The sequence below is a fragment of the Capricornis sumatraensis genome, chromosome 22, assembly GCF_032405125.1.
Source record: "Capricornis sumatraensis isolate serow.1 chromosome 22, serow.2, whole genome shotgun sequence".
Classification (NCBI taxonomy): domain Eukaryota; kingdom Metazoa; phylum Chordata; class Mammalia; order Artiodactyla; family Bovidae; genus Capricornis; species Capricornis sumatraensis.
The window spans coordinates 40,203,706-40,225,838 of record NC_091090.1 but is presented as its reverse complement, the minus strand read 5'-3'; the positions used below and the strand labels follow the sequence as shown (position 1 = coordinate 40,225,838).

The window sequence follows — 22,133 nt, the reverse complement described above, 5'->3', positions numbered from 1 at the left end:
TACGTGGCTGTGCACAGAGGCATCCTAGGGTGGGACTGGGTCCTTTGCATCCTTTGTCCACATGTGGGGAAGCAGGTGCAAGGGGCTTGAGGCAAAGGCGGGGGCAGACTCCCAGAGCAAGGAGGGGCTCAGGGTGAGAGAAAAGGATCAGACCGCCAAGCCTGAATGACTCACACGTTCAACCCACAGGTAGTGCCTGGCCTCTTAGAATATGTCCTAGCACTTATTGAACATCCTATCCCAGCACCGGACTACATATTGGAGATAGAAATAATAAGCATGGTCTTAGCCTTTGAGATTTTAGTCTGGATGTTCTTCTGATAGCACTGCTGTTCTGTTGTGACCCTTGTTGGGAGGGATTGGAGTGAGAGAAAGGATCCTGTGGGTGTGCGCTGGCTACCCAGTGTGACGTCATTGCTCCGGTGATGAAAGTTTTATAGGTGATTCTCACCAAATCTAAGGTGCCCAAGACTGCTCTTTGGTATTCTCATTTGGACTATGTTCCTTTCCTTGCAAAAGTCTTGAGCTTTTTACTCAGGCATCAGTAAGCAGTGCCGAGTATGATCACGTCTCAGTTTGTCTGGGACGGTCCTGGTTTACACCTGCTGTCCTGGTATGATTAATAATGATGCCCTTTTTTCATTCTTTGAGGGGTCCTCATTCGTATGATAAATTAAGTGGTCCTCTGATCAGTCTGTAAAGTAGGTCCAGCACTATTCCAGTCACTGCTTGGGGTCAGGAGTCTAAAGTGTGATCCTTGCCCTCAAGGAGATGGAAGTGTAGTTGGGAAAGGAAGACAGGTGCTTTTTGAACAAAATCTGTAATATATAAAGTGGTAAATGAGATGACATCAGATCATAAGAAACTGGAAGACAGGAGACCTTTGTAGAGTTGAGGGATCAGCGAATATATGGATCAGGGTTCTCTAAAGACGACAGAAAACAGGTAAACAGTAAGGGGTCTAAAAAGGGATACTGAGCGGTTCACAGAATAATTAGAAGGGCTGCGGAGCAGACTCTTTGCTAAGTTTTCCAGAAATAAGACCCAGACCACATAGAAGCTGCTAGTAAGAGATGTTGCCTCTGCCCCTCTTGCCCCAGCAAGACAGAAGCCCCGAGCTCCTGTCTACTTCCCGACAAAGCTTGCTTCACAATCCGTGTCTCAGACCTGTTGCATCTGAGTGTGGAACCAGGGCCTCAGATTTGTACCAGAAGGACAGAGAGGATGGGAAGATGGAATGTGTTTCCTGGAATCTGGATCAGTGAGGTGGAATTTCCAGTGGGGAGAACACCAGTGTGATGAGGGTGTTCACACAGTTCCCCTGCAGAGGGTGTCATGGGTCTGATGGGATTAGAACTGGACTGGAAGATAAGAAGGACTTAATCAGGCAAGTGAAGGAGAAGATTCTTCTCAATGCCAAGGGAACATAAGTCAGTGACAGAATGAGCAGGAGTGAATTGGGCTTTCTTTGGGCATCCGTAAGTAGACGTGGGCAGTTGGGCGCAAGTGTATAATAATGTTCATTGTAAAAAGTGGGCCCCTGAGGTTTGAAGTGAAGTAGCAGATTATATTGGGTTTACCAGGTGGCTCAGTGGTAAAGAATCCACCTGCCAACGCAGGAGACACAGATTTGATCCCTGGTTTGGGAAGATCCTGCGGAGAAGGAAATGGCAACCCACTCCAGTATTTTTGCCTGGCAAATGCCATGGACAGAGGAGCCTGGTGGGCTACAGTCCATGGGGTCAAAAAAAGAGCCAGATATGACTTACGACCAAACAACAACAACGGCGGCATGTTACACTGGGTTGACTAAACAGCTCATTTGGGTTTTTCATAAGATGTGACAGGAAAACCTGAATGAACTTTCTGGCCAACCCAATACAGTAAAGCGCATGTATTAGTCTATGATACTGCAGTACACATTAACCGTGAAATCTCAGGCTTAACACAGGAAAGGTTTATTTCCTGCTCTTCACTGCAACACATCTCGTACCATTTATTGGGTGATCTCGAATCAGGGCTTGTCTGCTCTACACGGGCACTCAGGGACCCAGGTCGGCTGCCTAGAAAGCCAGCTCTTCACTGCCTCACACAGGAGGGGCGTAGGGTATTTCTATTCATGTCCATTGGCCAGAAGTATTCACATGGCCTAGAGTTTAGGAGATACACACTTCTGTATGAATAAGATATGAGGGAGTACTGGAAGTTTCTGCCATGCACGTTGGAAGGGTTTTGAGCACGAGTGTAATGGTGAAAGTTGCCTGTGTGTAAGCCAAGTTCACAGGAGCAGGGCTGCCCCGGCTGCTCCATTTGCCACCAGCTTTGGGTCATAGCACAGCTCCTGACTCAGAGCTGGTGCTCTGTACACGTTTGTTGAATGAACTTGACTCTTACTGATGCGCACGGTGGTAGGGAGGCTTTCTTGGCCAGAGGCAGGGAGGTTGACAGTGCAGGATAGGCTGATAATCCTCAGTTCCTTCAGCTCAGGACATTAGTATATTCTTCAAAGGCTAAAAAAAAATCACAGTCAAGCCACCCAACCTGCTCTTTGAAGTCATTTGACATCTTGATAAGCAGATTGCAAAAGCCTCTTTTAAATTGATAATAATCTTGCAAGTTTAAATTCTTTTCACGGAAACTATAATGATGAGTACCTTAGAACCAGGCATGCTTCTAACCATCAATTTTCAGCCTATGTCTCCTGTCGTGTTCAGAGTACTCACTTTGAGTTGTGCCTATGAATACTTTGTTTTGTAGCATAGTTTGCCACATTTTAAATTTAAAGGGCTCCAGAGAAAGAAATTCTCTCCTGTCCCTCAACCTCCCTGATGCCGTTGTATAAAACTACTGAGAAACATAAATGCACAAGCCATGTGTCAAGTCAACTGTTATCTGGTAGGAAGTCAGCCTGTAAAAGTAAGATCTGGTAACTTTCAAATTTGCCACCACTTGAGAAAGACGTCCAAAAGACAAAAAAATAAAAGCCAAAAAACACTGGAGATGTACATAATCGAGGTCAGCATTTTCCTTCTGGAGGCCCCTGGCTCCTGGGGATTCTTTCTTGCAGATATCCACACTGAAAGACTAGTATATCCCTCAAGCACATAAACTTTGTGATCTTTCTACATAGATTTGGGGTTTGGGTTCTGTCCCTGATAACTGTGTGATCATTGGCTGGTTACTTACCATCTCAAGGTGTGTTTCCTCTTCTATAAATTGAGGGTAATAGAGTCTATTCAATAGAGTAATTCTGGCAATGAAAGGAGATGATGCATGGGAGGCACCCAGTGGTACTGGCACGGAGGAAGTGATCCGTGACTACGTGGTACAAAATTGGTGGCATGCTGATGCTCACTGAAGATTTATTTGGGCCTGGTTAACTGAGATGTTAATATCACATCCATGGTGAGAAGAGGTGGTCATTCGTCTTTTCAGTAATTGTTTCTAACCGCAACAGTGTTTTTTAAAGTATAGTTACCTAAAATAAATACTTTGTGATCCTGTTTCTAAGTTTCCCCTTTTCACTGACTTTGAGTGATGTTTCTTTTCTGCCCTCCTTCAGATGATGTCAGTTCCTCTGAACTGTCAAAAAGCATCCATGGTGTAGGATAGTGTTACTTGCTACAGGCTTTTTGAAAAACAATATTCTTGTAGGAGCTGGTTTTCCATGCTCTGTACTGTATAATCTGATAATAAACACAAACAATCTGCCTAATTGGTCTCCCTGTTTTTACCCTGTATAAAAGTCAGATCATGTCTCTCTTGTGCTCAAAATCATCTAGGATTCCATGACCTAACATATATACTCAACAAAATTAAAAGCAGGCATTCAAATAGATACTTGTTCTGCTTGTATGCCAATAGTATTGTATACGAGTGTTCATAGCAGCATTATTCACTATAGTCAAAAGCTGAAAACAATCCAAGTGTCCATCAACAAATAAATGGATTAAACAGAATGTGTTTGATATGTTGATATATACATGCAATGGAATTTTGTTCAGCCATAAAAAGAAATGAAGTTCTGATATTTGCTACCACAAGGATGAACCTTGAAAACATTATGCTAGACCTGTCAGTTCAGTTCAGTCGCTCAGTCGTGTCCAACTCTTTGCGACCCCGTGAATCGCAGCACACCAGGCCTCCCTGTCCATCACCAACTCCTGGAGTTCTCTCAGACTCACGTCCATTGAGTCAGTGATGCCATCCAGCTATCTCATCCTCTGTCATCCCCTTCTCCTCCTGCCCCCAATCCCTCCCAGCATCAGGGTCTTTTCCAATGAGTCAGCTCTTCGCATGAGATGGCCAAAGTACTGGAGTTTCAGCTTTAGCATCAGTCCTTCCAAAGAAATCCCAGGGCTGATCTCCTTCAGAATGGATTGGTTGGATCTCCTTGCAGTCCAAGTGACTCTCAGGAGACTTCTCCAACACCACAGTTCAAAAGCATCAATTCTTTGGCGCTCAGCCTTCTTCACAGACCAACTCTCACATCCATACATGACCACAGGAAAAACCATAGCCTTGACTAGACGGACCTTAGTCGGCAAAGTAATGTCTCTGCTTTTGAATATGCTATCTAGGTTGTCATAACTTTCCTTCCAAGGAGTAAGCATCTTTTAATTTCATAGCTGCAACCACCATCTGCAGTGATTTTGGAGCACCCCCAAAAAAAGTCTGACACTGTTTCCACTGTTTCCCCATCTATTTCCCATGAAGTGATGGGACTGGATGCCATAATCTTCGTTTTCTGAATGTTGAGCTTTAAGCCAACTTTTTCACTCTCCTCTTCACTTTCATCAAGAGGCTTTTTAGTTCCTCTTCACTTTCTGCCATGGGCACACAAAAAAACAAATATTACAGGATTCCACTTATATACAAGATCGAGAATAAGCAGAGCCTCTTTCTGTAGAGCCAGAAAGTAGATTAGAGTTTGTCAGAGGTTGTGGGTACAAGAGTTGTTTCTTAATGGTTGTAGGATTTCTGTTTGGAGCGATGAAAAAGTTTTAGAAAGAGACAGTGGGGATGGTTGTACAACATGACAATCATAATTGCCACTGATCTGTACACTTAAAAATGATTCAAATGGTAATTTTTATGTTATATGTGTCTCATCACAGGAAAAAAAAAATTTTTTTTTTAAGTCTAGGGTTTCCCATGACACTCAACATGGAAGCCAAAGGCTCTGTAGTGACCTCCAAGGCCTAGTGCCTTGCCCACTCCGCTGGTCTCTCTACTGCATCATCAGCCTCTTCCCCGTCGAACCCGCTGAGCCAGCCACCGGCTCATGCTGCTCCTTGGATGTGAACACACCGGGTTTGCTCCCTGCAGAGGGCCTTCCCGCTTGCTTGTCCCTCTGCATGGAACATGCTTCTCTTAGATGCCATGTGACATGTCTGTCATCTCCTCCATTCAGGTCTCTGCTGAAATACCACCTTATTCCTGAGGTTTCCTGAGGAGCCCTCTGTAAACTAGTTAACCCCACGTTCGGTCAGACCTAGTACCCGCTATCCTGATGGTACATCTTACCATCAGACATAGCAAATATTTATGTGTTAGCAGTCCCATCCATGAGGGCTGAGCTGTTCTGCTTTGCTGACTCCTCTGGCCTTAATGTCTGAAATAGTGCCTGCTCACTTGGTGTCTTATGAACGAATGAATGAGCGAATATATTTGTGCTGTTGGGGTATCCCTTACCTCATTGATTCTAAAACAATATATCCAGTGGCACTGAGGATAATACTTAAGATGACAGGGTTGATTGTGTGTAACATCGCCCATTTTTTTGTTGTTCTTCTTATGGTTTAAAACCCAAATATCTGCCAAAACACTGTCATGGTGACCTATTTGGACAAAATCCCTAAGAGTAATTATTTTGAGTTGAATTGATTAAAGATTAACTTTAAGGCACTCAGTTGTTACAGTCATCTACATCCCAGTTCAGTTTCCTCCATGTGAGGAGGAGGATGGTTTCGGTTGTGGTTTAAGAGATTATCGAAAGGACTTAATTAATTGTCAACGAAGCATTTTGACCCAATTCATCCCTTCTTTTTCTTTAACTTTAGCACACCTGTGAAGCAGCTTGCTTATTTCCAGCCAATAATTTGGAATAGATGAGTTCTGATTTCTGCTACTGTCATGAACATTGTAATCCCAGGCTTTATAGTTCTAAGCAAGCCTCTTGGAGTGTGTATGGATGTGGGTGTCTGTGTGGGTGTGTGTACACATCTGTGGCTGATATTTAGTAACCAGAAGAGAGAACTGTACTGTTAATTTTGAATCTGACTCTCTACCCTACCCTGCTCCTTACTTTGGTAAGTGTAAGAAGTTGAAAATAAGGAAAGTGTAGGTTTATTTGAATGGACATTTGGTGCTAAGATTAAGAAGGTCAAAGAAGATGAAAGCATTCAGATAGAAAAGCCCACGGTGGAGGGTTGAGAAGGCAGCGAGACTGAGCAGTCACCTTCGTTCATCGCTTCTTCCCGGGACTCTCTTCAGCAGTGACATTAGGGATGCTTGAGTGAAGGTGTGCCTCCCTAAGTTTATATTTTAGGGATAAAATGTAGTTACGATAGAGGTAGTTTTCTGCTCTGAAGATAATTTTGTATTCTAAGCAAACTTTTCAAAATTAGGAGATCTTGAGTTTCTTTTCCAATAGTGTATTGCACTGCATAATGTATATTTTAAGACTGTTTCCTTGCATTGATCACATATTTGGTTTTGATAGATTTTCTGTGTAGGCCATATGTTCAGGCTCAGTTAAAAAAAGATTCTGAACTCTAATTTATCTTGAGTTATAAGATATCAAATGATTTTTCCTTCCTCCCTGTTAGCTTCCACTTCAAGCTGTAACAGTGCCTCTGGGCCATGAGAAAATTTACACATAAGAAATATTTTGAATTTGTTAAAAGAAGTTCAGAGCTTAAGAGTTGTTTTCAGATCTCTTGAGTAGGATGAAATACTATCTTACAGGAAATAATTAGGTGATGGGCAGATGCCGAGCTTTTGTTTTTGATATGATTATGTATCTTTCTTTCACTTGGCGCAGCTCAAGTCAGAAGGTTGGGCACCTAACAAGGGGGGGTCACCGAGACCACACAGGGGCACATCAGATCTGTTTCTTTGGTGGATGTCAAGCCAGAATTATTCAGGATAGAATCTGAAATGCATTTGATCCTATGGCAGATAGTTTAATAATTTATGTTTGGCCTTATTAGCAAAGCCATGTGTTTACTCGATCACCAAAATAAGATGAAAAAAAACTAAGATCATAGTGAGTTTTTTAAGTGTGTATGTGGTCCAGTTGAAAACCTTTGCTTTGCAGTTTTAATGATCTGATAGCAAGTACACATTTGAGGGGAGGGGGAGGGGAAATGACACATGAATAATGGCTGATTTGGAATTGCTCATGCCCCGAGTGGCACCCGAAGGCTGAGAGTGCTGTGCTGTCATCTTGTAATTGCAACAGAGGTTTTCCAATGCCAGTTTTCTCCCAGAATAAATGAACAGGTGTAATAGATTCCAAGTTTCATTTGTTGATCCTCTTACATGATGATGTGCCTGTAACACTAATGGACTGTATGTGTAGCATTCTTTCCGGAGACTGCAAGAGCTAGAAAATGTTACCACGTTTGGTTTGGAGATAATGAACACTCTTAGTGACGTGGTATTAATATGCTCCCAATTAGAGAAATGTCCCGAAGAATAGTGGAGAAAGGTGCCTTGGCCTCTGTAATCCCCTGTCTGTCCTGGCATCAGATAATGACACGAACGCAGGGACAAGGTTGTCTGTTCGTCCAGGAAGGGGAGCTGGCACATGGAATGCCATCGCTGGGCCCTGGCAGCACCTGCAGGTGGCAGGGGCTGAAGAATTCACTTAGAAGCTGCACTGCAAGATGGGGAGACAGGTGGCAGCTCTCTTACAGGGATGTCTTTTATTTGAGCAGAACCAGACCAACTGTTCCTCATTAAAACACATTTTGCAGCATGTTCTAATGTGAGCAGATTAGCGATGTGTGCGTGTCGCCCATGCAGAGAAAACCCAATGACATACCATCCACCGGTCACATTTACTGAGTCTCAGCATGGCTCAGAGCCGCAAGACAGGTCGTGTGAAATCACCTGACCTGAGGCTGGTTTTCCTGGAAGGGCATTCTGTAGGGAAACACAGAACAACACCATTACCTCCCTGTGAAGTGGACAAAGTCAGTTTGGTAGGAATCTTGATACTGGCAGTTGTTTTAATAATTAAGCAGTGCCTTGATTTTCCTCATTTGTTCGCATTGCATTATAAGTATATCTCTGATGTGTAACTACCCAAGCTAGACTTAATATGACTAAAGCCATACCTTTCCCTTCCTTCCTCCCTTACACCTACTCTATAAACTGGACAAGTACTTCAGGTTGGGAGAAACTCATGTTAACTTCTTCGCTGAGTGGTTGGGAAAATTAAAGGAGAGATGGCATGGGGAATAAAAACATGTGCTGGACACTTGGGGAACGTTCCAGAAACACTGAGTCTTTTCCTTCGTGTTGATGCACAGAGCTTACCTTCCGCCTGTCTTGCCGGATCCTTATGCCTCTGGCTCTGCAGCCGTGTCTCACTTTATAAATGTTTTTGGTGAAAAGAAGGAAGTTGGAGCCGGCTGTGACTTAGTTCCTTCCTTTTTAGTTTCCTTGAAAATAGCACCACAGCAATGTGAGATATTGGAGGAAAGTGTTATCTGCTTCCTGAGGTTTCTGAACATCAAAATTGGTTTGGTTTCTAGGATTTTTTAAGTGTATATTCATGGTTCTATTCTAATAGATGTATTGCTTTAATAGGATCTGATAAGCTACACCTTTGAAAATTTGTAGAATATGTTTAAGAATTTGGATGTAAGTATGTTTAGAACTTAATCAATGAAAGTGAGATTTACAAGGAGGAAAGATCATGTTAATTAAAGTTAGCACTTTCTCAATATGTCCTTAATCTACTATGACTAGATAAATACATGAATCTTTTTGACTGAGCAAAGGTCATATCCTGCTTTGTTTGACTTCTTAAGAATTATAAATCTGAGTGTTGATGTTTGGTTATAGTAAATAATAAAATTTCTTGTATTTGTTGTATTATAGCTTGAGAGATAAAAGTGTGTCTTGAATTTCAAAAGTTAATAACTCTGCAAATGTTTAAGAGGTTTATGGAAGGTTCAAGCCTTCTGTTTACTTTACAGAACTATTGACTATGCCAAGTTTTTCTCCTCTAAAGTCAGTTATGTGCATTATTCTATGCACATGTGAATGTTTAAACTTTAGCTTGCTACTGGTTATTTATCATCACTTCACCTATAAGCACTTTGTTCCATTACAGCCTGGAAATACTATATATATTATTTTCTAACCGTGAATGCTGCTCTGACTGTGGAAACTGCAATAGTTGTGCATTTGCATGTTAGAGGAACTTGGACTCTCTGAGAAAGTCCTTGTATTTCCTTTATTTCCAAATTACTTTTCCTTCAGTATCCCAGTGGTAGTTGACAATTGAAATGTACAAACCTGCATTGTAGGTGGCTACCAATTACTCTGTCATCTGAGAAACTTTTTTTCAATCATATTTAAAAACACATCATCAGACTCTTTTAATCAAGATCGTGAATTAGTACAGAGTAAAGACCTGGAGGCTCAGATGGTGAAGAATCCGCCTGCAATGTGGGAGACCTGGGTGTGATCCCTGGGTCAGGAAGATCCCCTGGAGAAGGGAATGGCAACGCACTCCAGTATTCTTGCCTGGAGAATCCCATGGACAGAGAAGTGTGACGGGCTACAGTCCATGGGGTCACCAAGGGTCAGATACGACTGAGCAGAGATAATAACCGAAGCACAGCGTGGTAAAGACAGGCTGCATTTTCTCTCTGCTGCCCTGTTGTCAGCCTCACATTGCTCTCAGGGAGAGTGGCCAGTCAGGGGGCTTCTTGTGGCTGTGGAGGGATGCCGCTGCACTTCCATATGCTCCTGTGATGCAGCCTGTCCCTCCAGGACAGGAGAGTGCTGGCACCAGATGGGTCAGTTATGTTCAAATGTGTTCAGTGTTTGCGTGCGAGAGGAAAAAAAAATCAGTGCCTGAGGAAGAATGACTAAGGCAAACCCAGCCCCAGATAATCTACAATGCTAGTTTAATAGGTACCATTTATATTTTGAGCAAAATTTTATGGCAAATGAGTTGGAAGGAGCAGAGGAAAAATTTTTATGAAACTCTTGTTAACAGTCAAAGGGATTTTTTTTCAGACTCAGAGCACAAGTACTTTACCTATTCTTGTAGCTTTGTGAAGCAGAAGGTGTTACGAAGTGAAAGTCACTCAGTCATGTCCGACTCTTTGTGACCCCATGGACTATACAGTCCGTGGAATTCTCCAGGGCCCAGAATACTGGAGTGGGTAGCCATTCCCTTCTCCAGTGGATCTTCATAGAATCAACCAAACAGGTGGCTCAGTGGTGAAGAATCTGGCTGCCAACACGGGAGCTATAAGAGACGTGGAGAAGGAAATGGCAACCCACTCCAGTATTCTTTCCTGGAGAATCCCATGGACAGAGGAGCCTGGTGGGCTACAGTCCATGGGGTCACAAAGAGTTGGGCACAACCGAGTGACTAAGCATACGCAAATGATTAAAGCTTGGAGACTCACCTAGTCCTGCCCCCGGGTAGCCTGACCCCTGGTCCAACACCAGTGACCACCTAGTGGCAGCTTCTGGAATTGCAGGCACAGAACCAAGGTCCAGCCTTCAGAGCTGAGGGTTGGGGTAGATCTTCCCTGAAGCTAGTAGAGCTTAAGACTCAGGAACTCACACTTTGAGGGGGCCATTCCAAGGGCCTGTACCTAATTTTGAATTGATTTTTTTTTGGGGGGGAGGGGAGAAAGCATCAGGCCCCACAGTATCTGAATCTGTGAACTTCCTGAAGTTATCTGCCAGGTTTGAGCCAGGCTGTGTATATATGTGCACAGACGCCTCCACATCAGTCAGTAGTCCTCACTGACATCTCAAAGCCATCTGTGACTTAAAAAGATCAAAGGACACAGGCCTAGGAGAAATTAATCAGCCTCTTAGTTCTGGTCTTATAAAGCTAAGCTTAGAAAGTGCTGGTTTAATTGCTAGAGGCAGCAACTCATGACGTGTACAGTTGTGCCCATTGATCACCAGAGACATGGCTGAGCCCATTTTTGACCAGCTAGATCTCATCTGCAATACATCCTCATACCCATCCATCCATCCATTCATTCCTGAACACTTGCTTGCGTACCTGCTCTGTGTTTGCAGCTGTGGAAGTTCCAAGAGCCCAGAGATGAACTAGGCGACCTCCCTGCTTTTGAGGAACATGCAGAGCTTCTGTCATTTCAGCTGTAGAAGTACATGTTCTTTCCCAAGGCTGCCATTATCCATATGAGTGCTGTCCTTGAGACCTTGGGGCTATTTTAAACAAATCAGAATGAAAGCTTGTCATCATATTCCCCACTCCAAAATACCATCCTGAACACCCATCTTACAAGAGAGTGATCCCAGGGCGTGTCGAGGTGCAGGTGTCTCTGCTATGGGGACAGTATCTCCATCTGACCAGCTGTGAGCTTCCTTGTCTGGGCCCCCGGCACAGGGACAGCAAGGGATCAGCCCAGGTCCCCAAGGAGCCTGGAAGGAAATGATGGCATGACTGCCATTGGACTTGAGAGATGTATCCTTGTGATCCAAAGCTGTATTAATTTTGCAATTAGTCTCCTGCGGTCAAAGCAAGAAAATTCTTCCATATCTGTCACATGTAAGTCTTTGCTGGTGGAAATTGGGTTGTGAAAGTTCTTCTCATTTTCCCCTTCCTAATCTTTGTCCCTCCATTACCCACTCACCTGAACTCAAGTATTGTTGATTCTACGTCAGAAGTCTGCCGTTCCCTCCTTTCCATGCCTCCAGCATGGAGGTCCTTTTCCCCTCCACCCCATCTCTCGCCACACCTTGCCCCAGATTCCCTACCCGCATTCTCTCCCCTCCCCTAACTCCACCCTACTTTCCTGCCAGAGTCATCTCTGTAAAGCACACTTCCAGCACTTCTGCTGTGCACAGTGGGGCTGCCATTCTCCGCAGAGGCCGAGGCTGTCACTAGCGGATTGTTTGAAAGCGTGGAAAGAAAGAATAAGCGAAGGGAAGTGGCTGTTCAGGGACCTTTGGTGCTTCTGTGGATCTCCTGTCCTTCCGCAGTCCTGCCCCTGGGTCGCCCCCTTCTCCCCACCCGTGCTTCATTCCTTCCACCTGGTATTCTCCTTCCCCCAGCCCCACCTCCATTTCTCAGAATGTTATCCAGGTTTCAACAGAGGAGGCACTGATTCTAAGGCCTGTGCATCAGGTGGAAATCTTATATCATGGAATCAGAACTACACTTTGAAACCCTAGAACCCCCCTGAGAGGGGCCAAGGGCCCCCGTCCTCCCCACACCTGCAGAGATGCCTGAGGGAACAGACGCCACCTCAGAATTCTCACTGTAACATCTCCTGGCTCCTCGTGTTACTGCCGAGCTGGGTTTCCCAGTCTTTCCATGTCTGGTACCCAGAGGGTCACCCAGAGGGCTATGTGGCACCCAGGGTCAATGGAAGGGCTGAGTGGGGTGGATCCCTCTGGCCACCCAGAGCCCTTCAGGTGCCCCCTCACGGTCAGGAGCAGCCCTCCTACAGCCAGTATGTTTGCTGAATAAAATTACTTCCTGTGGTTTTTCCTTTGTCGTTATTCTTTTCTTGAGTAGATACAGTCATATCCCTGAAAGTTAAGTTCCTTGGTGATGCATCTCCATATCGGTTCTGCCCTGATTCTCCATAAACATTCTTTATCTCTCCCATATAGTTTGAGTATAACCTGGAAATGTATGGACTTGGTCTGACCCTTAAAGGAAAGGAACTGTCGCTTATACCTGACTTAGCCCACCTGACCTGTGGTGGGTGTTTGAATGTGTCTGTGATGAAGGAGTAAGTGAAGCTGCTTACATCAAACTAGAACGCTTCTGCAGTGCAAAGGAGGCCATCAACAAAAGGAAAAGGCAGCCAACCGAATGGGAGAAAATATTTGCAAACTGTGTATTTGATATCTGATGAGGGGGTTGATACCTCAAACATATAAAGAACTCATGTAGCTCAATACGAAAAAAGAAAAGTGATTTTTAAAATGGGCAAAGAATCTGAATACTGTAGACAATTTACCAAAGACATACAGATGGCCAACAGGTGCGTGAAAAGATGCTCATCAGCACTAATCATCAGGGAAATGCAAATTCAAACCACAAGGAGATATCACCTCATACCTGTTAGAATGGCTACTATCAGAAGCTAGATTAGAACTAACAAATGCTGGTGAGCATATGGAGAAAGAGGAACCCTCGTGCACTGTTGGTGGAAATGTAAATTGGTGCAGCCACTCTGGAAAGCAGTATGGAGTTTCCTCAACAAATAAAAATAGGACTATGGTTTAATCCAGCAATTCTACTTTGGAGTGGAAACAAATACACTAACTCGGAAAAAGATACCTGCATTCCCATGTTCGTTGCAGTGTTTTTCACAGTAGCCACGACATGGGCATGGAAGCAACCGGAATGTCCATCAATGGATGAATGGACAAGGAAGATGTGGCGTATGTATGCAATGAAATATTACTCAGTATAAAAAAGAGGGAAGTCTTGGCATTCACAACAGCATGAATGAACCTTGAGGGCATTATACTAAGTGAAATGCACCAGAGAAAGACATGAAATCTAAAATAACAGAACTGATTGTATAGATGCAGAGAACCCGTCAGTGGTTGTCAGGGGCATGGCAGGTGGATGACATGGGTGAAGAGAGTCAAAAGATACAAACTTACAGTTAGAAATACATCACGGGGATGTAAGGTACAGCATGGTGACTATAGTTAACAATTCTGCGTTGTATATTTGGAAGTTTTAGAGAATAGATCTTTAAAAGCAATCTTTACTAGGGAAGAATGTTGTAACTGTGCTGTAACGAGACCTACTGTGATGCTCATTTCAGTGTATACAAATATTACAATGTTATATGTCAGTTATATCTCAATAGAAAAATTAGTTCCTTCTAGGAATCTTTTGCTGAACTGATGTAATATCAGTGCTTTGCTCTTTTTCTTTGTCCTTAAAACCTTTTGCTTTCCTCTATGTTTCTCTCTCCATAGGAATTCAGAAACAGGCTTGGGAATCACCTGAACTCAGTATCCCACACCTCAGCTGCAAATCAACGAGTGTCGGCCAGTTCCCGAATGGTGCTACGATTGCAAAGGCTACACCGGGACTTTGCGCTGAAGATGTCTGTGGGCCTGGCTGTGTTTGCTATTCTTTTTGCGCTTTTGGTCAAGGTCTATAATTAAAACACAACCAGCTGAAGCATCTGTGAAGAAGAATAAATTTCTAATTCAAATCTTCAAAGAAAAGGAGAGCAACCACATCAGTTCTCTAAGGGCAATGATTTATACTGGCCTCACTAACGGCTCTTCAGCCACACTCTTTAATGAGGCTTCCCTGTCTCACATTGAGTTGGACCCATTGGTTATTTGACCTAAAATCTAATAACGGCTGCCATAGCATATCTTTTCAATTAAGCGCCCTTGGGTTTATTTTTAGCAAAAAAAAAAAAAAAATGCAAGTGGTTGCATTTCCTTTAAATCACCAGTCTTCAAGTCAGAACCTGTTTGTATGGTGGGTCTGGTTACCTCTTCCTCATGCAGAAGAATTTTCCATTTTCAATAAACATTTTAAAATCTTATCTTTCTCTTTATGCATTGTTTGGGGCCCCAACATTACAAGGCTTTTATTTTCCACAGCAGATGTGTTATGGAAAAGTTTATATGGAAACCTGTGTTTGGAACTTCAGTCCTTTCAGAATGCATAGGAAGAGCCTGCCAATTAAGGGATCGTGGCAACATTTTGAAAAATCTGAGGAATCACCCCCTTCTTTAATAACCCACAAACTTTCAAAAACTGAATTTGTCTAAAACAAGCTCTGCCCCTTTCCTGGCTTTTTTCTTTGAGGGGGGGAATCTATTTACATCAACTGTTTCTTTCTACCTGATGTCATTGGTGTTCACTAAATGAAGTGATTTCTGTTACAATAAAAGCAGTTCGTGTAATGAACAAGTCTCACGACTATCAGAATTTAAATAATTTATTTGGACTGTACAGTCACAGGAACATCAGGCACCTTGTGGTTACAGGACAGTTTCATTTTAAATCCCCACCCTCTTCAGCTTGTGGTTTTATCCCAAAATATTTCAACCTCTTTTGTGTCTTTAAGAAATCTAAGTTCAAATTATGTCATCAGTCATTGAATTTAAAAAAAAAAATCAAAGACTTCAGTACATACCTCCCAAACCTGGTATGTGGTTCTAAGGGATCACGTTTAAAATGCAAGGATCTGCTCTTGACCCTCTGGAAGCCCTGCAGTGACTCAGCCAATTAGGATCTTCCTGATCCATCAGCAGGAAGAGGGAGAAGAGTTAGCAGAGTATGGGAGGGAGCCTGCTGGGTGCTTCCTTTTTGAGATACATGCAATCATTTCTTTATTAATCAGCAGTGGGTTCCAGCATAGTACTGATTTAACGAAAACCTTACAGACGTGGAAATACCACCGAAAGCCTAGAGTCACACTATACAGGGCAGAAGAAAAGCTTCACCTCTGATGCTAGAGACAGCAGGCTGCCCGTGCGCCTTCCCAGTCCCTAGCTCTGTCCCCCAAAAGCTTACAGTCCTTATTTCTAACATCAGAGATTGGTCTGCATGTTCATGAATTTCATATAAATGGAGTCATATGGCATGTACTGTTTTGTGTGTCTGCCTTCTTTTGCTCGGCATTGCATGTGAGACACATCCAGGTGGTTGTATGTGGCAGCTGTTCATTCACTTTCCTTGCTGAATACAATTCCATTGTATGAGTATACCCCATTGTAATTATCCATCCTGCTTTTGAGTTGTTTCTGATATTTTGGCTATTGGAATAATGATGCTATGAACGTATGTTTGGGTCCACATATATATGCATTTGTGTGAACTTGCATTGCATTTGTGCACACCGCGAAATGGCATTTTGCAAGGGTTGTACCAACTTCCATTCCCGTCAGCAGTCATTGAGAGTTCTGTGTGTGTCCACTTGTTGACGTGTACCCTGCCATTCTCCCCACTGTTTCTGCACCTTTGACTTTCTTCAGCCGATCTCGTCTCTGTTGTCTCTCATCATGACTAGCCCTGTTTTGATCATAATGATAATACTGATAATCATGAACCGTCTAGCCTTTGAAAGCATCAGACGAAATGATGGGGACTTTACAAGTGTTCCTCCTGAAAACACAGCCCTGAGATAGGTATTGTTATTCTCATTTTGCTGAGGAAAACAACAACAACAACGAACACCTAAAGCCCACAAGATTAAGTAACTTGCAAGGGACACAGAACCACTAAGTTGTAGAGGCAGGACTTGAACTCAGCTTGACTCCAAAGCCTATGCGCCTGGGCTGTATACTGTTCCTATCTTGGCTCCATCTTCCATGTGGACTTGACCTGAAGCAGTAGATGTGTATCTAGGATTGACCCTGTGGGTGCCTGGGTTCTGTGGGAGCCCAGCCTTGCCCTCTGTGTTGTCTTGCTCCAAGAATGTGCATGGTACCTGATGCACTTTTAAAAGATGTATCATGCAAGTGTATTTTCTCTTCCTTCGTCCCTCCCTCTCCCTCTCTTTTTCTTTCTGTCTTGCCTGATGTACCAAGTGTGAGACTGTCAATAAGATAATGTAAAAATTCTTTGGTGAAAACTTTGCTTTGTTGCTGGGAAAATGTGTCTAAACATCAGATTTCCATATGTCATTCAGTCAAAACATAGGCTTTTCCATTGACTCCACTCCAGGTTGCATATTTCAGTGTAAAATATAAGATGTCGTGGAGAAAGAATTAAGAGTTACAAATGAAGCTTCAAGAGGCTTTAGCATTATAAAATGAGCATAGGGAAAAAATGTAGGAAGGAAGAAAGGAGGGAGAGAAGGAAGAAAAAAGAAGGGAAGTAAATGATTTTCTTAAGGCTCACCTGACCCTAGGCATCCCAAGGTGCTGTAGTGAACAAAGGAGAACTATGGGCTATTTTAAATTTTTGAAGGAAACAGAGTGAATCTGTCAGATACCAGGTAGAATAATAGCTCAAAATAGTTTACAGTTTCAACATGAAAATGCACATTTTTTGATGTTACCATGGGCTCCCCAGGTGGCTCAACAGTAAAGAATCCACCTGCCTAGCAGGAGATGCTGATTTGATCCCTGGATCAGGAAGATTCCCTGGAGAAGAAAATGACAACTCACTCCAGTATTCTTGCCTGGGAAAATCCCATGGACAGAGGAGCCTGGTGGGCTACAGTACATGAGGTTGCAAAGAATCAGACATGACTTAGCAACTAAAGAACAACAACAAAAATATCTTTCTAAGACTAGGTTTTAGGTGGTTGCTGTGAGAAAAAGCAAGTGTGAAGTGAAAAAATCAATCTTCAACAAGAAATGAATGTGATTTTATTTCAAACTTTGAGAAGTTGTGCAGTGCCCAATAGATGCAGATAATTATAATTTTAGAATGAAATAAAGATATCTTTATTTCAATCTACACACATTTTTTCAAACACGTTTTGTAATATAGTAAGATGGAAGTACTTATTGTTAGTCCCTACCTACTTAATGAAAGAGAATGGGTAGCTGTTTTTTTTGGCCTAGGAGTACCTTGAATCAGGAAAGCTTGGGCACCTCTGTGCTATGATGCAGCCTAATCTAGAGCATCCAGGCCAAATTTGTATTTAATCTGGTGTCCTAATCACTTCTCAAAGTGCTGTTAAAAGTCAAGTCATCAACAGCACATGTTTAATAAACTTACACTTGCTTTACCATTGAGCTTCGTTTCTACAGTGTTGAAACTGTAGAATTTGAGTTAAGGAACCATAAAGGAGTTAAGGACCCTCATCGACTGGATTCAGATCTCAGCTGTTTCCAGGACAGATCCGAGGAAGACAGTATAGGGAAAGAGCATGAGATTTTTTACATCAACCAAAGTTTGGTTTACATTTGCAGCTAGACCACTTCTTCTTTCTGAGCCTCATCTGTGAAATAGGAACAGAACTCCATTGCAGGGTCATTGAAAGATGAAATGAGATCACGTTTATCAAGTAGCGTGTCCTTGGGACATATCATTTCTTCCCCTTTCATGATTCCTTTAGCAGTTTTAACACGAAAATCAATTTTATAAATAAGGGTAGATGTTTTAAATTTTGATATTAACACATGGCCACCCAAAATAATTATACGTGGAATAAAAAGATCCCTGCCTCAAGGGACTTACAGTCTAATTTTAACGAATGCAGCAGAGGAAGAAAAATTCAAAGAAAATGGGTTGCAGCTGTATGTGAGGAGATCAAATTAATGAATGCTGCACAGATTTGGGTGGCCAATCTAAGATCAAGAAGCAGATTTTTCCATGGCCAAAGATGAAAAGAGCAAAGAGATTAATAGGGAGGTCTAGAAGTCATGCCCTCCTCCACCCTACCTTGGGGATAAGAGGAAATGCAGACACTGTTATTCTTCATTAGTTTTCTGTCAATTATTTCTTACCCGTACTGTTTCCTAGAGCTCTAAAGCCAAAATATCCCAGCTGTAGCAGTTGAAGCAAAGTTTCTTTTGGTTTCTTATGGTCTTCTTAATTTATGGGCATCTGAATACACTTATAAGTACTGATGAGGCAAGTGCCTAGAAAAATTGTGGAGGGAAAAAACCAAAAAAATTTTGGATCAAGGTAAGGGAAAGCTGGGAGTTCAGAAAAGCCTGAAAAACTAGGAAGTTTAATTCTTGGGTTTATCTAATCTGCTTTTAATATGCCTGATTAATCATAATAACTATAGAGTTATCCCAGACCATCCAATTCTGTGGTTTTTTAACTCCCAGTTGCCATAAAGAGCAATATTACACATGTGTTTTTTAAACAGACCTAAAGATTTTCAAATAGATAATAAAGCAAGTTGTGTACTTATGACTTCATGTACTTGGACCCAGCCTTTGTGACCTGAAGCATACCATTCACATAATGGATACATAAGTAATGAAGTAATGAATCTAATTATACGCTACAGCTTACTTTTAAATTGCTATCTCCCTCAAAATGTCACTTTGGAGTTATTCTGATGACACTCAATCCTGAAAGCAGTTCCTCTTGCTCTCTTGTGAATCTTTGCCCTTGCAGTAGGAATTTGTATATTTTTCAATCTTGCAGGTGTAATTTATTTTGAAATAACCAGAAGTAATTTAAACAGTGAAGCAAAAGACTGAACTAAGTGTATTCAGCAAAAGAAAGAAAGTAAAGTTACTCAGTCGTGTCCGACTCTTTGCGACCCCGTGGACCGTAGCCTACCAGGCTTCTCTGTCCATGGGATTCTCCAAGCAAGAATACTGGAGTGGGTTACCATTTCCTTCTCCAGGGAATCTTCCCGACCCAGGGATCAAACCCAGGTCTCCCACATTGGAGGCAGAAGCTTTAACCTCTGAGCCACCAAAGACTGAACTAACTAAGTCCCCAGGAAAATTCTTCTGTGGGCTTTGGCTCCCTTAAGAAAATACCTTGCAGGAGGGATTGTTTTCTTCAAGCACTAGCGCTTCATCCCTGACTAGCATAAACGAAGAAGAGTCCAGGAGCTTTTCACATGGCTTCACAGGTTAATTCTACCAAACATCTAAAGATAATTGACATCAATTCTTAATCTCTTACCCAAAAAAATGGAAGAGGAAGGAACACTTCCTAACTCATTCTATGAGGCCAGAATTACCCTGATATTAGAGCCAGATAGACACTATAAGAAAATTGCAAATCAAACCCCCCCCATGAATATAGAGGCCAAAATACTCAGCAAAGTATGAGCAAATTAACTTCAATGACATATCAAAAGGATTGTTTACAATGACCAAGTGGAACTTATTCCAAGAATACACGTTCAGTATAAAACCAATCAATGTCACGTTAATCAACGTAACATCACATTAATTTAAAAAAAAAAAACATGGGTGGGGAGCATGTGATCATCTCCCCTGATCCAGCCAAGACATTTGACAAACTCCAACACCCTTTCATGACAAAACTTCTTAGAAGACTAAGAATATGGGGGAAATTCCTCAACATATTTATGAAATATCCATGTAGTGGTGAAAGACCAAAAGTTTTCCCCTAAGATAAGGAACAAGACAAGAATGCCCACTTTCACAGCTGGTATTAAACACTGTGCTAGTCATCCCAGTCAGAACTGTTAGCTAAGGAAAAGGGAGAGGAAAACTATATTTGCTGATGACACCATGATCCCATGTATAAAGAATTCTGAAGAATCCACAAGAAATCTACTAGAGCTAATAAATTCAGCCAAATCGTAGATGACAAGATCAACACACAAAAATCAGTTCTTTCTGCATGACAGCAGTGAACTAGAAATTCAGAAAGCAATTCCATTTACGACAGCATTTAAAAGAACTAATTATACTGAAGAATAAATCTCACAGAGGAGGTAAAAATTTGTGTGCTGAAAACTACCAAACATTGCTGAAAGACATTTTTACATTTCAAAATAAATGGAAGAGTATCCACTGTTCATGGATAGTAAGACTTAACATTGTTTAAATGTCAGTACTACCTAAAGTAAGGTACAGATTCAATACATTCGCATTTGAAACAGCCTTTTTTTTTTTTTTTTTGCAGAAGTGGAAGGTAACCTTTATTCTACTTTGTGTCTCTGAGTTTATCTACTCTACACTTATGAATGGTTACAATGATCAATAGTATGTTATACATATGTTACTGAAATAAAAACGGTATTGTTGTCTACAAATGTATGTATCATGAGTTTGAGAAATAGTGTAGCTAGAGTGAAAGATATATAAGAGAAGTGCCTGGAAATTACACTAAAAATAAGCTCAGGTGGTGAAAAGTTTTTATCCCATTCTAAAGAATTGAAGCTATTTGATAGTCAAAGAAGAGTCACTCTAGGATTCTAAATGGGCTTCTAAGCTCTGAAGAGATTCCTGATTGGAAAGATTAGCAGTCTGGAAAATGGTCTGTTCTCCTGTTGATGATCAGACCAATGGGCTCCCCTTACCTCACTCTATTCTGCCACTTTTGAAAACATACATCACTTTTCAGGGACCACAAAGCAAGACTTAGGGAGAGTTAAATCTCTATTGGTTTTAAGTTTTTTATCTGCTGCCAAGCTTCAGATGTGTCCATTTTTCAAGAGAACCATTTGCTAAGCCTCACTTAGCCAGTGGGTGATAGTTCTTACCGCTGCTCTAGCTGACACTGGTCTTGCTGATGTGGGGCTATGTTTGTTTTACAGTTGTTTCTGGAACATGTAACGAGAGCTGGCTGTGTGGATCCCATCAGTATTTCAATTAAGAGAGTGCCTCAGCAAGAGTCCGGCTCCTGTCTTCGTAGTTCAGTGTGCTTGATCCTTAATCTTTGCTTTGGCACTCCTACACTGAGGAGCTTCTGGGCACCTAGCAACCCTCTGCTCCTCCAGCACCTGCTACTTACTCCGCTTATCTACCGTGATTCCCATCAGTGCCTCCAGCTTTCTGCTCTTGATCTCCTGTATCTCAAATTCTCTTAATACACCTGTTCAGTTAAGAATTCACATGCTTTGTTCTCAACACATGGATAAGAATTCTTAACCAAAAAGCCACCTGGGATAACTATCTCAGGCCGTGACCTTAGACAGCAGATGCTTCTGGGTTTTTTGTTTCTCTGTTTTTGGAGGTTTCCATCAGTGTAATTTCTGCAGCCTTACCTGGTGCCATTTGAGATACAAGGGAGGGGTTTTTGTTGCCGCAGAACCTTCATGGTCCACTACCCTCCACTCCGAACTCCACAGAAAACCTCCAGATTTCTGATTATTGGCCCATGGAAGTGTTAACATTTGTCTTGTCCACAGGATAAGGAAAAACTAGGCTACAATTTGATCTCAACTCCATGCTTTGGGCCTGAAGGAGACTCGCCTGTAGCACAATCTCTCACCCGGGAATCAATGGAGAATAGTCAATGCCATGTCTTATTTGATTCCATATCCGATAATAAA

The 22,133-nt window shown here is 42.2% G+C and overlaps 1 protein-coding gene across 1 annotated transcript in view; it reads left to right on the top strand.

Moving 5' to 3' along the window:
- The window catches only part of CDKAL1 (CDK5 regulatory subunit associated protein 1 like 1), a 609,083-nt gene extending 594,319 nt beyond the window's left edge, over positions 1–14,764 (top strand). Inside the window, exon 16 of the mRNA XM_068960663.1 lies at positions 14,188–14,764. Within this exon, the coding sequence (XP_068816764.1) occupies positions 14,188–14,379 (192 nt within the window). The 3' untranslated portion in view covers positions 14,380–14,764. The remainder of the gene's footprint in view (positions 1–14,187) is intronic.
- Positions 14,765–22,133: the final 7,369 nt, after the last annotated feature.